Genomic DNA, 17,511 nt, shown 5'->3' on the forward strand with positions numbered 1-17,511 from the left:
TTTTTTGTCAAAGAGAAATTTTATGTAGGTTTATAATTATTGTCAGGTCATATAATTACTTTTTTATTTTATTATTATAATTTTTTTTATAATTTTTTATTATAAATAATTATCTAAATTCAAAAAATAGTTATCAAAAGAATTAAATAATTAAATAATTAAATTTAGATTGGGGTAAAAATAAAAATATAACTATTTTAACTTAAAATAATAATTAATAAAAAATAAAATTAATATATATAACGATTTTTTATACATATATTTAGATTTCAAATTTTTCAAAATTTATTTTTTAGTTTAAATGAATTAGATTGAGATGATATTCTTGTAAAGAGGATGATAGGGAAAAATGATTAATTTTATATAAAATTGAATATTTGTAATGCATTTAAAGTGTTTTATGCATGAAATAACCTTCATGTTTTTGATAAATAATGGTTATTGAATTCATTTATTTGCCAGTATTCATAATTACTCAAGTTAGGATGAAATATAGGAAAGCCTAAATGGTTAAGAGTTTATTTTGGATGGGTTCGAAACCTATTTATTTAGTTATAAAGTTCCAATTCTTTCATGAGAAAAATGATTTTATTTAAAATATGAGTTCAAAACGTGATCAATTATTCTTCACCTCTATAAAAAAAAAATTCTATATATTTTTTAAAATTTTCATTTTATCCTTTATTATTTAAATAGAAATATTTAAGAATTACAAAACTTGATTACTACCAAGATACATCGTAATTTATTTTAGTTAACTATTTATATATCATGTTTTGTTTTAACTAATAATTTAAATTTAGAATTTGTTTGATAATATTTGACGTGTTAAGTGTTACAACTAGGACAAGAGTATCTTAAGGTGATTATCATAATAACAGAAATAGTGTTTATAGTCATAGCGCAATTATATATACTTCGGAGTATGCAAGTAATGAATCATGTAATATGAAATTATCAAACTCCATCTTGTAATTGTTTATTCCAAATGGTTAACATTTACAATACCATGATATTACTTTGAAGTTGTTTCTCCTAAACAATAAACAATATTGTTGAATTTGAAGATGAATTTGAAATGGAAGATTTAAGAAGAAAAATAGATGAATATGGGAATATTTGAATTAAGTGAAAGATTATGTGATTTAAGTACATTTAAGATGAAAGTTTGTATATAATGTGATGCATGTAATAGATTAAAAAATGTTTTAATAAATAAAATTATATGATTATTATTTTAGCCTCGTGGATAAATGTGATATAAATTTAAATATAAACAATAAAAATTATGTTAAAATGAAATTGAAATTATTATTTAAAATTATTATTACTAACGTAAACACAGATGATGATATTATAATAATTAAGTTAATATATAAAATAAAATTATATTTATTAAAAACAAAGTGGAATAAATTGAAGAAAAAAATTGTTAATGAATGAAAAAAAAATATTGTTAAAATAGTTTTATAGAAAACATAAAAAACTAACTAAGTAAATTATTATATTGTAAAAAGTAAATTAGAATAAGTAATTATGGATTCAAAAGATAAAATCCTTTATATACGTAGTAATAAAAGTTATAAATTATTATTATTATAATAGATTTAAAAAATAATGGAATAGAATAAAAAAACTAAGAGAATAAAAACTACACGAGCAATAGCATAAAAGAATAAAATAATAGGGCTTGAAAAGGGAGAATCGATTTCTTGAAAGAGGGAGAATCAATTATGTTTTCTAAATCGATTCTATAACTTCAAAAGGGGTTCTCCTTAACTAGGATCGATTCTTCTCTCCCTAAGTTGCTTTCCTTTTCAATTACATTTTATGTGAATGGAATGTGAAATTGTCACGCTTGAAAATCCAACAAAAGCAAAAGGTGATTAAAATACTTAGAAAAATGATTACACATTTTCAAAATAAAGACTTAATTAAGACAACTTACTTCTATTTTTGAACAGATACGAGGCTTAAATTATTATTTTAACATAAATTTATTTTATTTCACTTCAATTCTCCTCATCTGATAGAGGATCAAAATCTGAGCCTCTCCTTCAAGTTTGTGTAAGATCATTTTATGACTACACCTTAACAAATCTAAAACAAAAAGTTAAAAAGTTCATAACTTGTGGTCATTGTATTTAAAAGTTTCCCATTATTGAATTATATGATGTATTTAAAAGCTTGTTAAATAAATTAGTTTTAACATGTCAATCTCAAACAAAGGAGAGTACTAACTTAAAGTCATTGTTTAAAAAGGTAGATTAGCAGTTTCAATCTATCAATATAGTGTAATTTATCTTACTTAACTTATTAACTCATAAAAAAAGAAATGAAATTGACTAACCTATTTCAGTACCGGTTTAAAGGTAAAATACTTAAAGCATTAAGGTTTCTGAAAAAAAAAAACTTAAAAAATTGATGATACTAATATTTTTCTATTAAATTAATTATAAAATTATATTTAAAAAAAAATAAAATTTTCTTTAATACTAATATAACTCTAAAAAAATTAATTATAAAACAATGTTTAAGGCAGAAAAGGACAAAAAAAAATGACACAAATATCTCTCTATTAAAGTAATTATAACTTTATGTTTGGAAATACAATTTAATTAAATTACTATTAGTGTCAACTAGTTTTTATTTATGTTTAAACTGATATTCAATGGGTTAATTTTTTTAATAAAATTATAAATTTGTTTAGGAAAAGAGAAAATTTTTTCTTATATTTCTTCCCTTCTAATAATTTTGATTTCATTTTTTTCTTTTATCTTTTGGAAACTTCAATTTTGATTATATTTTCTTCTTTTCTCATTATATGATTTTAATTTTTATTATATTTTTTTCATATATTAATTTCACCCTGTTTCTTGCTTTCTTTTATAATAATGTTTTTTAGTGTTTTGACATATTTCATTAATTCTTTGAATCTCATATGTTCATATGTACCTTCATTGATGGTTAGTATATTTTTTTTTCTAAGTTGATCTGGTTATATTGATATTATTTTTATTTTATTTATTAAATTTGTATTAAAATTAAAAATATGTTTTTTTTGTCCGTTTTATTTAGGATTAGAGTTTAAAGTTCTAATTGAGAAAGAATATTTTTTTGATTAATGATTAATATTTAGTTGAGACTTGAAGAAAATAAAAAGAATTGAGACCTCAAGTAAAAGTCTATGACGAAGTTTACTTTTTTAACAACAGTAACTAGGTTTTATTATTTTAAATTTTAACTTATTCTTTTTATATATTTATTTTTAATAGTATTTTACACATTATAATTTGTTTGCTTCGTATAAAAATATATAAATATGTCAATTAAAAATTTGAACCAAACTATCCATAAATTCAGAATAAACGAAAATTGAGACTTTAATTTTATCACAAAAAAGAACTATAAATAAATTTATAAAAATACATAAAAAATTGAATTAAAAAATACAAGTGAGTGTTGTTTAAATGAACAAAATAATAACTATATATAAAATAAACAACAAAAAAAACTAGTCACTTGTAATAATGGATCTGATTCTCAAACTTTTATGATAACAATTGAAAATATGTAAAAAAAGTTAAACATGTTAACATTATTATCTATTTAAAAAATATTAAATAAATTAATTTGAAAATTTTTTAAAATAATTTTTGCATAAAAAAATTTAAAAAATAAATTTTAAATAAAATGTCTTTTCTCAAATTTATTTTAGTCTTTCAAAACTTTGAATCGTCCCTGTGTTTTTTAAATACGAATTAAGATAAAAAATAATTTAGAAAAATAACTTTTATATTGTATTATTTGAATGATGTAAACAAAAGTAATATTATAATTTAAAATCATTAAAAATAATAAATTAAGTTTTTAAGGAGATAAATAATAAAAAATATACAATAACTAAAAGGTAATCTTAAATAAATTATAAACATGCATCCAAATTAATTAAAAATGGGTTAAATATGTTTTTGGTCCCTCAAGTTTTAGTGAATTTTGAAATTAGTCTCTTATCAAAACTTTATACCAATTTAGTTCTTCATCTTTCAAAATGTGTAAATTTAGTCATTTTAACTAAATTTTGTTAAGTTTATCTGACATTTCAAGCACATTTCAAAATGAGTGTAAATAATTTAAATACTATGCGCTTGAAACGTCAGATAAACTTAACAAAATTTGGTTAAAAGGACTAGATTCATGCATTTTGAAAGATAAAAGACTAAATTGATCAAAAATTTTGATGAGGGACTAATTCTAAATTTCGCTGAAACTTGAGGGACAAAAAACATATTTAACCCATTAAAAAATAGAGAGTTAAATATTTAAAAATGTTATAATAAAAAATTAAGGATCTACACCTCACACTTTAATTCTTCCACACGTTTTGTTAAAAAGAAAAACCCATTTTAAATTTTAACCGACCTTTTCACCTTCTAAACTTTTCATTTTAAAATCCAATATGGAAGTTTCCCCCCACTTTCTTCAAACGACAAAGAAAAAAAAATTGTAAAAAATAAAAAACAAGAACAACTCTTGGTGATTCACACGAGCCACGTGTAAAAGGATGCCACTATACGCGATTCTATTGGTCCAGTGACGCCACAAACAAATCCACGCGGTTCCACGCTTTTCTTCTTTTCCTTGGTTCCCAAGTTACATATACACACACAAATTCCCAATAAATATATTTTTCTCCCATTTTCAGTTCAATTTTTAATTCCTATGGACACTCAAGAAGAAACCCTACTCACCCAATTCGATTGGGATTCGTTCTTCGACCAGGTGCCGGAATTCGACGCCCATGATTTTTTGCAGGATGACACCGCTCCTGTTAGCGTCGCCGGCGACAATCCCTCCCCGAACGACCCCGTTTTGTCCCAGATAGAGAACCTGCTCATGGCCCACCCCGAAAACGACGTCGTCTTCCCCGAAACGCCGTTGTCAGAGTCGTCTGAGTCCGAGTTCTACAGGCTTCTCGAGGAGATTCTGGTGGAGCCCGATGAGGGGCCGGAAAGTGAGCGTTCCAAGGCAGAGTCCGAGGAAGGCTCCGAAAAAGATAGAACCGATGATGCAGTTCCCGATGAACCCACCTCCAAGAAGTTAAAAAGGTAAAAGGAGACTTTTTTTTTTTTGCAGACGGTGTAAATTTCTTAGTCATTTGAAGACAGTTTGTAATATAATGAAAGGGTGTGTTTGGATGAGTTTATACAGAAGAAAAACATGAAATTAACTCTTTAGTAAGTTGAAATTAGCTTATGTTTGATGTAGTTGGTTACATACTTGAATTGTGGTGGATGTTGCACTTTGCTATATAATTTTGTATCAATGGAATATAATGAATGTCAATGTGTTTTATTTGCGCGAAAAGAATTGTGTTTTGAGAATTTCGATGTTGATGGTATGGTTGTATCGTGATTGTTGGTTCATGAACAAATAGAGTTCGCTGGAAACAAAAACCGATGGGGGTGTTTTATGATGTTTGTTATGGTCTTGAGGGTTGTGTTCAACGTGTGTTTTTCAGGCAGTTGAGGAATAGGGATGCTGCTGTGAGATCGAGGGAGAGGAAGAAGGCTTATGTGAAAGACCTGGAGATGAAGAGTAGGTATTTAGAAGGGGAATGCAGAAGACTGGGGCATTTGCTTCAGTGCTGCTATGCTGAGAACAATGCTTTGCGGCTTTGCTTGCAATCGCGTGGTGCATATGCTGCTTCCATGACCTCGCAGGAGTCTGCTGTGCTCTTGTTGGGTAAGGCTTGCTATGCCAAGTCAAATTACTATTCTTCTATTGCTATTGCTGTTTTGTATTCGGCATTCATCTGGGTGACAATAGCAATTTTGCTTGATTATTTTTGGTTTCATGACATGGCCTTCCTCTCTGGTGATTTTCATAAATGAATTTTATGCTGACGGTTCATGTTTTAGCATCGTCGAAGCATTAATAAGTTATATAACGTTGTCTTGGATGACCAAAATTTTCGTAAACATATCTACAATCCATGCTAACATTATATTAAAAGCTGTCTTAATATTTTGAGGGGAGGATCGTTCGTATTTTCTTTAGGTGTTTTATTGTTGGTGACCAAGTAAGGTAATGCTATGATTAGTCTGTTCGTGTTTGAATTAAAAGTCATTACGGTTAGTTTAATCCTGTCATATAAATGTTCAAGTATTTAATATTTAATAATTCATGAAGTCTTTATAGGTAATTCCTTTATTTGGCCCCTACGCATCATTCTATTTTCTTTTAATCCTATGGCGAAAACTAAAACGGATTAGAAATTGTATATGTAGAGATATTACTAAAAATGAGATGAGGGACTGAAAAATCATTAAACGGCCTTTGGGTTTTTTCAGAGCAAAAGTCTCCCTCCTTTTTCTAAAATATAAATGTTCTGCTTATGCCAAAATCAGAATAAATTTATAACATGGAAATTCTTACCACTCACCAAGCAAGAAGATTCACTTTTATGCATGCTGCTAGACTGGAAGTGATTCTTTGATTTAATAAAAAAAATCGACAAGTCTATTGTGGACATCATCAATGAATATGAAATTTGATGCAGATCATGTTAATAGATGTCATTTTAAAGGTTTTGTTCATGTTAATGTTGCAGAACCTCTGCTGTTGGGTTCCCTGCTGTGGGTCATGGGCATCATGTGCCATCTCAGTCTGCCCCTAATGCTGTGTCTAACAGCAGTACTTCCAAGAGAAAACATCGAACAGAAGGGCTTAAGAAGAGTAACTCAAAAAGGTCCAGAAAGTAATATCTCCAAGTGTTTCCAGATGGAATCATTTGTAAAGAGTAGAAGATGCCGAGCTTCAAGAACAAAGATGAAATTCATTTTTATGATGTTCTAATGTTCTATAAATTCTGAAACATGGCCTATAAGGCTTTCTATACTCCTAGCTTCCTTGTTTCTTTCTTTCATTCTCTTTTTTGGTTTATATGTATTCTACATATAGGGTTCTGTGATATAGTTTGTCAGATGCTATGTTCATCACAGGACCATAACATGCTGCGTTCTAATATTTAACATGAAGGCTGTTTGTGGTTTTGGCAGTTTAGGTCGCATTGAAACTTGTTTGCACCATTTGATCCTATTTTTTTGGTTAGGTTGTTTTGGTTAATTGACCTGAATAGCTTGATTGTAAGTTTTCAAGTACAGACAGAAGTAGTATCTACACAAGGAGAATCTGAGCTTAACTAGGTAATGATATTTTGCGTATTAAAAGAATGAAGTATGTGGAAATAATATTTCTCAGGTTTTGTGTTGTTCAATTCAACCTTCTAGCAGATTCAGTAATGGGCGCATTTTTCCCACAGTTCCCTCCTTTTGTGGTATTCTATTATCACCCTTTACAAAGTGGAAACTAAGATCTTGGTTGTTCACTGGATTGGATAAACGTAATGATTTCATGAGTCAATGAAAAGTTTAAAATTACAATTTCAATGACATCAATTGAGATATTAGATTTGAGCATTTAGAAACAGAACCAATCTAAATTTATATATAATTTTAGATTACATTTTACTTCTTTTATCTTTAGTTTTTAATCCATTGTTTTTTTTAAGTCCTTCTAAACTTTTAAAGCAATTAATTTTAGTCCTTTTAAAAATAAAACTATCGGAAAATATAAATAGAATTTGATGTAATTGTTATGTATGAAACGGAGTTGGCCTTACACCAGCGTAGGAGGAATTAAAAGGGAGTTTTTATTGCCTAATTAAAAAAATTAAAGTTAATATTATTTAGTTGAACTTATTATATATATATATATATATATATATATATATATATATATATATATATATATATAATTTTAGTGTAAAAAAACTTTATTTTAATTAAATATGTAATTATATATAAAAATATTCTCTTTTTGTATTTGTATCTACAATTAGTTATTCTTAATTTATCTTTTAAAATATAATTATTTAATTAATTTTTAAAGACTATAAGTCAGTTTTATATATTGTCTATATAAATATTTTAACAGTTATCCTCATTTTATTTTTCATTCATCAATCATTATTTTTTTTCGTTGACTTCATTCTTTTCTTAATAAATATAAATTCGCTTTATATATTAACTTAGTAATATTATAATATCATCATATTATATATATATATATATATATAATATCAAATTTTTTCATAATTTTAACATGTACATTACTAATTACAACTAAAACATTGTTACTGAAATATAAAAATTACATTTTCATAATAATGTATCTTGTTTTTATAATATTTATATTAAGCGTATTATGCGATTCATCAAATGAATCTTAGAAATCTATCATCATCTTTCAATGTCAAAGTATCATAAATTACAATCAAAATATTGTTACTGAGATGCAAGAATTACATTTTCATAATAGTGTATCTTGTTTTCAAAATATATTTATTAAACCTATTATGTGATTCATTAAATGAATCTTAAAAATCTATCATCATCTTCCAATGTCAAAGAATCATAAATTACAACCAAAACATTGTTACCTAGATACAAGAATTACATTTTCATAATAATGTATCTTGTTTTAAGAATATTTATATTAAGCATATAATGCGATTCATTAAATGAATCTTGGAAATCTATCATCATCTTCCAAAGAATCATAAATTACAATCAAAACATTGTTACCTAGATACAAGAATTACATTTTCATAATAGTGTATCTTGTTTTCAGAATATTTGTATTAAACCTATTATGTGATTCATTAAATGAATCTTGGAAATCTATCACCATTTTCCAATGTCAAAATATCATAAATTACAATCAAAACATTGTTACCGAGATAAAAAAATTATATTTTCATAATAATGTATCTTATTTTCAGAATATTTATATTAAACCTATTATGTGATTCGTTAAAAATGTCAAAGTAGTTCATGCACCTATTTATAATAATATAATGTACAAACTTCTTTCAGCTTCTCACCAATGTTTTGATAAACATTATTTGATAATTAGTAATATTTAAGTTATAATGTTATTTTAATTTTTAATGTAATGAGAAAAAAATGTTGACACTCCGATGGATCGCGTGGTAAAATTTATTTTGTGATACTTAGTTTTCACTCCAAATCAAGTTAAATGTGGTATGTGTTTCAACATATTAAATTGATTTATCTGGAAACTAAAATTCACTTATACACAAATTAGAAATTTTTAAAAATGTATAATCTTTTTACAAATTAATTTATATATAATTTAATCGTACCTGCAATCTCTCTCTCTCTCTCACACCTACTATTAGTTGTATAACTCTGTCTATTTCTGAATTTCTTAAACTTAATTGTTTTGTTAGCAACTACTCCTTAATTATTGCACATTTTTAGGTTATCTACTTTCTCTCTGTCTTCGTTTCTTGGTCTTGTTCTAAGTTGAATAAAAGTACTGGAAAAGATTGGTACTTTGTACTACACTATTTCATTTGGAATCCAACTCCATTGCCAAGTACAACCCAGTTTTTGAAACCAAAGAAAAGTACAATCCATTGGTGTTGGTGTTGGATACTACACACAACGCCACAATTGTGCTTTAAGGAATGAATTCCACTCAATAATGGACATCATTTCACATTATTGCATGCAAAAAGCATCCATTAGAATAAGATAATATAATTTTCATTTGAATTTCATCTTTTATTTTATGACGTAATTTAATATGCGTCATTGATAATAATTAATACTGAATTATGTCAAAAAAGTAAAAAATGAGAATACAAATATAATTTTTTATTATAAAAATATACCTAGAAAATGTTTTATTCAGTTATATAAATGTTAATTTATGGATTGAAATTTAGCCACTAACATAATCTAAAATCAAAATTTGTTATTGTGGAATATAAAAGAGGTGTTGTCATGTGTTATATTTTAAAACATTAGTGGTGTCTGGTTTGTCTGCTTCAATAACATGTTATGTTTTTAAAATTAAAATTGAGTCAGATTCAACTTTTAGAAAGAAAAAAAAAAATGAAAAGAAAGTTTGTGAAAACAAGAGTATTATAGATGTGAGATGTTAACAACTATGATCACTTTTGACTGAGATGTGCTTGCAACTCACTCATCTAACATTGTGGATTTTAATGTCACTCCTCATCATCGACCTTTGAATGGTCTAGAATAAAAACATTTAAATAAATAATAATATTGTTTGGATTTAGAAAGTATTTAAAATTAGGAATTAAATATTCAACTTTTTGGAAAACTTATAACGAATAATTAGCTTACAATAACCAGTTCTTACAACTTATACACACAACCAAAAACTCTCGTTATAGTCACTAATTAAACATAATAACATGGTAATGATGCAGTACTACCAGCTGTTACACATTTATATGTAGTACAAAATATATACATATTAGTAGAAACTGGAGAATATTTTATGAGCATTTATTACTCGCACCAGTTAGATCAGGAGAGAATTGAAGAGAAGAAAAGCAAAAGGATGTAAAAAATAAATAAAAAATTTTGCTGATACACATTTAAAGTAGTGTCAATGTTTTATGTGATTGAATTCAGATTTTATTTGTGTTGTATCTCTCCAGCAAAATCCCCTCGTAAACCTAATGATGTCTGAATATTATAATTTTACACTTCTAGATCATATAAAAACATCTGAACTATTAATTTTATTATTTAGATTACACTAATAATTAATATAATTTACAATTATTTTCACCATATTTAAGACTTAAAATGAATTATTTGAGGAGTAGTTTGTTTATTTAAGTAATTCAATCATAATAATCAATTTTATGTTTTGGTTTTATTTATTGCTTTATAAACCCAACAATGTTATAAAAAATATAATACAAATGTCATTATCTGCTGAAACTTTATTTACATTTTCTATAATTGGTCTTCAATGACATCATTATTTTATATTTTTTACTTGTGACCAAATATTTATAAGGCTACAAAAGAAAGCAAACTCGAAAACAACAACACTAAGAAATGTATATACTATTATTTATATAATTATAAACTTAATTTATATATTTTAAACAATAATTTAACATAAAAGTTGTTTTTAGTATAACAAACAAAATATATATCACGCACTCATAATAATATTAAGCAATTTAATTTGTTTTAAAGTTTGTATAATTTAATTTTACTATTTATTTATGTTTTGATGTTTGTTTAAAATTTTAAATTATATTTTGTGAGATTCAGAATACTCCAAAATCAAATAGAACATCGAAAAACGATACTTTCTATACTAACTATTAATAATAATATAAAATATGAATTTTCTATATCGATTATATTTACAATAAATTAAAACATGAACATTCTTATATATTTTAATATGATAAATTGTGTTCTTATAAGAGAATATTTTCTAGATCGGTTTATATATAAAAAAAAGTATAGACATTAAATAAAGATATGGATTGCAAATCAAATATCTAGAATTAACTTCTTTTTTCACTTTATGATTGTGGATTCAATTTTTCTTAGCACCACTAAAATTCTTCATAATGGACAACCTTCTTCAAACAAATCGTATGTATCTAACGTTACTTCCTTCGTTATCCACTAGGCGTACAACATTATCTTTTCAAAGTTTTTCATATTTTCATCTAAGCATTATCTCTTAAAAGTTGTACCTTAAAAACGTTGCTATCGTATGAGAGAATAAACATTTTTACCACATTTTTGTTTATTCAAATGATATTCATAATACTATTTTGGCTTAAATACCTTTTTGTCCTCCTTTTCGTAGTGTTTGTTGCGAATGATCCTCATTTTCACAGAATGTTTAAAATGATTCATTTTTACCGAATGTTTAGAATGGTTCTCATTTTCGCAATTTGTGTTTTATTTGGTCATTTTATGTAACGCCGTTTAAATCATTAACGAAGCATTGTACATGTGACACGATTTGTATTAGGGTGTATTACGTGTACTGTATTAGTTTCCACTTCAATTTCACCTTCCACTTCAACATCACTATTCAGACCACTGGCATCCCCAATCTCTACTTCAGCAGGCTCTTCATGGGCCTCTACTTGACCATCGTGGTGGACAATAACATTGAACCTATCATCACTCATTGCCCTAAAGTACATTAAACAGATAAAAAAGATGTATTAAGCCTACTTTAACGCAATGGGGGACCACTGCTACAATCAATTACAAATAAAATAATGGGAACCATTACACTAACATCGACCAACCGACAAACAAACCAACTAAAATAATACCCCACTGAACCCCATCTACAGACACAAACTACACAAAATCATGGAAGTAATTTAGAAACCATGCAGAACATCACAACAATCGAAAGACAAACAAACCCAAAAATAAAATTACGAAAACCCTAACCCACGAGCAAACACACCCAGAAAACCTGAACCCACTTACCTCGTTGATGATGATTAACTAGAAAATTGAAATGAAGAGTGTAACTGCAATCCAATGATAAAATGACAAGTATTAGTTACTTCCTCTGCAAATCTGAACTCAAGAAAGACGAAGATAAAGAAATTTTCCTAATTGTAAAATTTCCCCTAAATTGAGAAATTAACGTTAATTAGCCATCTGTACCGTACACGTAACACATCCTAATACAAACTGTGCCACCTCTACAATGTCCCGTTAATGAGGACCATTTTAAACATTACGTAAAAATGAGGACCATTTTAAACATTCTGTGAAAATGAGGACCATCCGCAACAAACACTACGAAGATGAGAACCAAAAAGTAATTTAAGCCTACTATTTTTATATAAATTACAAGACTTATGTTAATAATTTTAAGGACTTTATTATTAATTTTTCTTTTACATCAAATCTCTTAGTTGATTGGTAGAAGAGTTTTCGGTAGTTCTTTTACAATAATAGATCAATTTACTAATTAATTATATTTACTAAGGATTTGATAAATTATTGGATCAATCAAACACTTATTTCTAAATCAAAAGTTATAGTCAATAGTCAGAATACTTTAAATATAAGGTAAACTAAGATCAATGTTATAATCAAGTCAAATACTATTGTTTTAGTCAATAGCCACATTTAATATGTTATCAGTTTTGGAACTTAAAATTTCTATCACAATTTTTCTTTTTTAAATATTGAAGAGTTAATAAAAAAATATTTAAATTATTCTTATTCTCCTCTCGAAACATTATTTAATGTAAAAGTTAATTATTTTTATGTCTTTATAAGATGACATTAAGTTTATTTCAATCTATCACGTGAATTCTCCGGTTAATCGAGATTTAAAATTAAAGAAACCTTTTTTAGACTACGAGTTTAATATGATATCCTCAATTCTTTTTATACAAACATCAATTTGTTATAAAATTTTAATTGGAATGCAATGGTACAGAAAATCCTCCATCAATCTTAGGGTTGATGAAACGGTTTCAAAGAAATTGACAAAAGGAAACTGTAACGTTCCTTGGGTTTTAAGTTTTTATAATTTTAAATATTTCTGTAGCAGTTTAAAACCGTTACTTCTGTTTTAAAATAAAAAGTATTTTAATTACTGTTTTTCTTTACAAAATGAAGTATTGTTTTTCTGACGTTTCTTCAATGATTAAAAGTACTAATTCTAAACAGCGAAAAAATCAAATTTGATCTTAATAAAATGTATACGATTAAATCACATATTTTAATTAAACAGTAATGAAATTGAATATAAACTAAAAGATAAAAGTCTAATTTAGTCAATTATAAAAACCTTTTAATAAATCATAAATAGAAGTACGAGACGCTAGAGAATAGTTTATCCGAAATTCCTTTCATACATACTTTATTTTTAAAGTGGTGTCGCATATATGCATCAAAATAAAGCAAATTAGGGAAAGAAAAAAAAAAAAACCTTAAGCAAGTTGAAAAATAATAAAATGTTGATTAAAGGTTTATTATGCACCCAAAAAGAAAAAAAAAACATCTTTATATAAAATTACAAACTTAAAACTTGAGTTTTATAAAATCATTCTATTAAAACATATAAAAAATCAATAGTTTATGTCATAACAATACTTTTTTTTTTCTGTTTTAGAAACGTATATTCATTTAACAACTAAAAAGGTATCAATTAAAAAAAAACATTAGAATAAATGTTCAAAAAAAAAAAAATCAACTATCCAAAAACTAGATTAAAACATTTGTAATTACTCTTGTAATGCACGTATAAAATAAAAGCAAGAATAATTACCAAACTGCAATGGCCCACCAAATTGGGTTGTGATGCGTGATAGTAGTGTTATGTCTTGCATTACACGCACTCTCATTGTGGGAAGTTTTTGGTTTTTTTGGCTATAAAGGCACCACTCTCCACAAACCTCTATATTCCATTACCACCCAGTTTTTGAATCTATTATTATTATTCCTTCTCTGTTTCTTCACTTTCTTCCATACAAAAACAATGTCTTCTCAGGTCCTCAACCCACTTCCTGTTTTTTCTTTTCTTTCCCTTTTCTATTTACTCAGTTTTCTTCTGCTTGATCATTATGATTCTTTTTTTATTTTATCTTTTTTGTTTCTGTTTGTCATATTTTTTCTTTGCATGGCTCTTTGTTCTTGGTGTTTGTGCTGAACTTGACGAGTTTCTGAGTTGGGAGATTATGTTTATGTTGATACCTTTTGTGTTTTGTTTATATAGTGATTGCTAACTTAGCAAGATTGGGTGGGGAGAGTGATTTTATTGCTTTATATTTAGGTAAAGCTGGAATCTTTTGTTTGAAATGTGATTGCCCATGAAATTTAATTCTAAAAAAGATATGATTTTGCTTCAAAGCTTTTGTTTTTCCTTCAGGTCAAGAATCCTAATAAGTATTGCAGTTTATTGGGTTTGCAATTTTGAGTTTCAATTTAGAGAAAGTTCAACATCTGCTCATAAGAATCCTTCTGACAAGTTGCAGATACATGCTTTTGTTGGTGAAGGGTGGTTAAAGTTGAAAGTGGTTTTGGTTGTTTTGTTCAGTTTAATTTAGTTTTCATGGATCTTCGGTTTCTCCTCAAATAGTTGCAGAACTTGTCCTCAGCGGTTGTATCTAACATATCTGATGTTCTCTTAACTTTTTATGATTTATTTTCTACAACTATTTGCTCCAATAAAGAATATAACTGCTAGATATAACTGCTAAAATTATAACGTTATCTCTTGCAATTTGCAAACAAACTGATTAAAATATAACTTCAAATCTAGTTTAAGAAAGTAACAATGGTTGGTTTTTCCTTGTTTGTTTAAAGTCTTAGTTTCTGGCCCCATTATATTAAAAATCTATTGCAAACATATTAAAAGCTGTGATTTTGTTTTTTGCTTAGTTTACACGATTGACTTTTAGTTGATTCTGACCGGCTTTGAATATGACTCCACTTTGGGAGTTCCTGTTGTTTATATTATTATATCTGAACCTTCAAACTCTAGTTTTATATCAGATCACATGTAATAAGATCACTGGCATCTCACTTTTACAGCATCAGTTAAAGGGATCATTCTTTTATGTGTTCACAGCACAAATTATAGTATATTAATCTCTTGTTCCTACCTTTGTGTTTGATGCCATTATATGCACAATTCCTCTGCATGTTCCATTTCTTTCCCTTTCTTAAATTGATCCAAGTTCATATTAGATTTAAGTTATGAGTTTGTTTCTTTCATATATGGTTGTTGGGGTTAAGATGAGATTAATTATTCTTTTATCTGCTCCTCCAATCTTAATTCTCTCATTATGGTTGCAGACTGTTGTCCTCAAAGTTGGTATGTCATGTCAGGGGTGTGCTGGAGCAGTGAATAGGGTTTTGGGAAAAATGGAAGGTATTTCTCATTCCTGCTAACTATTTGGTATTATCTGATACAAAATAAAAATGATCTAGTAGTTCTAACAGTGTAATATCTTGCATGTCTATTTTTTATGGCAGGGGATTGCCCTTTTCAATTTTTCATTCAAAATATCCTGCATGATTCGCAATCTAATTACCATAAGTATTTGTTTTAAAGTGTTTGTCAGCTGCTTTCTTTTATTCAGAAGCCCTGTTCTATTTCAGTCCTCTGTAAAATACTTCAAATGAGTGTAGTCATTTTTAATGGTAAGGACCTGAACTTCTGGTCAATCTCTGTCTTTCTAAAACTTGGCTTTCACTGTATGGCTGTAATTATATGATTGTTTTATTTTCCTGTTCACAATTGATATAAGACATCATTATCAATGCGAATCAGTTTCTTATCTGTATTTTAATATCTAATATGATGATTTCATTGATGCTTGAGACATGTTTGATGGAGTTTCAAAAGCTTTTTATTTTCCTAACTATCGTGTGACACTCAATGTGATGGAAATAACCCTTTTTTGGTACTTACATTATTCTGAGATGGATATGACAAGCAAAAGTTTTGTTCCATTCCATGTCCATTATTAGCTTTACCCTTCAAAATTTCTGCAATGTTATTATATCAAAATATAAAAATAATGGTGTTTATATGTATAGGTGTTGAGTCATTTGACATTGATATGAAGGAGCAGAAGGTGACAGTGAAGGGAAATGTACAACCAGATGAAGTTCTGCAAGCTGTTTCCAAAACTGGAAAGAAGACTGCATTCTGGGTGGATGAAGCACCACCTGAAAACAAACCTTCAGAAACTGCACCTGTTGCATCCTCAGCTGAAAATGATACCAAACCTTCAGAAACTGCACCTGTTGCATCCTCGGCTGAAAATGATACCAAACCTTCAGAACCTGCACCTGTTGCCTCAGCTGAGACTGAAAACAAGCCTTCAGAAACTGCTGCTATAGAAACTGTTGCCTAAGGCCTTTGTCCTTCTAGTTTTCTATGTGAAAGTAGGTCTGTTTTCAAATGCTACTTTTCATGCTTTCTGCTATATCAGCTGTTATATTTTGTGTGATGTTACTGATATATAATCTGCAATAACTCTTGGCCTGTGTTTCACATATCAGATACTTTTCAACCATCTTATAACTAAGGATTTCAACTTGTATTTCTCTTGGACTCTTCTTACTGTCTTCATTTTTTAATATAAAGAAAATGTATGTCACAGATAATTTTATCTCATTACTATTTTAAATTGTTTTATAAATGTCAATTTTAGTAAGTTTTATTATGATTATAAGGATATTATTTTTTATTAGATGATTTGAAATAGCAAGTCGAGAAATAATTTGAAATAGCAAGTGGATTCGTAAAAGAGTTGAATAGAGTTCACAACCAAACTTTTTAATAGATGATTTGGAAAAACAAATATAAATGAGCAGACAATCTTACAAACTAAGGTTTATGTTTAAAAGACATTTTATATAAAAGGAATTTTCGTATAATTATTTAATAGGTTGACAATCTACAAATATAATAGACGTATATAAAGAAAAGGTCATCTTTATTTAGTTATTTTTATGAAAATTTTAAAATGTTTCAATATAAAAAAAAAGAAATTATAAATAAGTAAAAAAAAATATTAGAAATTTAAGGCTTAAAAATTGAATTTATACAAGTTACTGTATTATAGAAAAT

General features: G+C 27.0%; 2 protein-coding genes across 3 annotated transcripts; both read left to right on the forward strand.

Annotated features, from left to right (window-relative positions):
• The first annotated feature begins 4,679 nt into the window (after positions 1 to 4,679).
• On the forward strand, positions 4,680 to 7,060 carry BZIP60 (basic region/leucine zipper motif 60). The gene is made up of 3 exons (XM_028082380.2): positions 4,680 to 5,108; positions 5,522 to 5,745; positions 6,614 to 7,060. The coding sequence occupies exons 1-3, from the start codon at positions 4,723 to 4,725 to the stop codon at positions 6,856 to 6,858; spliced, it is 855 nt and encodes a 284-aa protein (XP_027938181.1). The 5' UTR covers positions 4,680 to 4,722; the 3' UTR covers positions 6,859 to 7,060.
• Positions 7,061 to 14,258: 7,198 nt separating this feature from the next.
• LOC114191917 (copper transport protein ATX1-like) lies at positions 14,259 to 16,985 on the forward strand. 2 transcript variants are annotated; one of them, XM_085665115.1, is made up of 4 exons: positions 14,259 to 14,418; positions 15,726 to 15,801; positions 16,473 to 16,664; positions 16,713 to 16,985. In XM_085665115.1, the coding sequence occupies exons 1-4, from the start codon at positions 14,407 to 14,409 to the stop codon at positions 16,790 to 16,792; spliced, it is 360 nt and encodes a 119-aa protein (XP_085521241.1). In that variant the 5' UTR covers positions 14,259 to 14,406; the 3' UTR covers positions 16,793 to 16,985. The 2 variants fall into 2 exon arrangements, with proteins under 2 accessions (XP_085521241.1, XP_027937173.1); XM_028081372.2 differs by having other exon boundaries at positions 16,473 to 16,985.
• Positions 16,986 to 17,511: the final 526 nt, after the last annotated feature.

The sequence above is a fragment of the Vigna unguiculata genome, chromosome 7, assembly GCF_037176805.1.
Source record: "Vigna unguiculata cultivar grain cowpea cultivar isolate G323 ecotype 2 chromosome 7, ASM3717680v1, whole genome shotgun sequence".
NCBI lineage: Eukaryota > Viridiplantae > Streptophyta > Magnoliopsida > Fabales > Fabaceae > Vigna > Vigna unguiculata.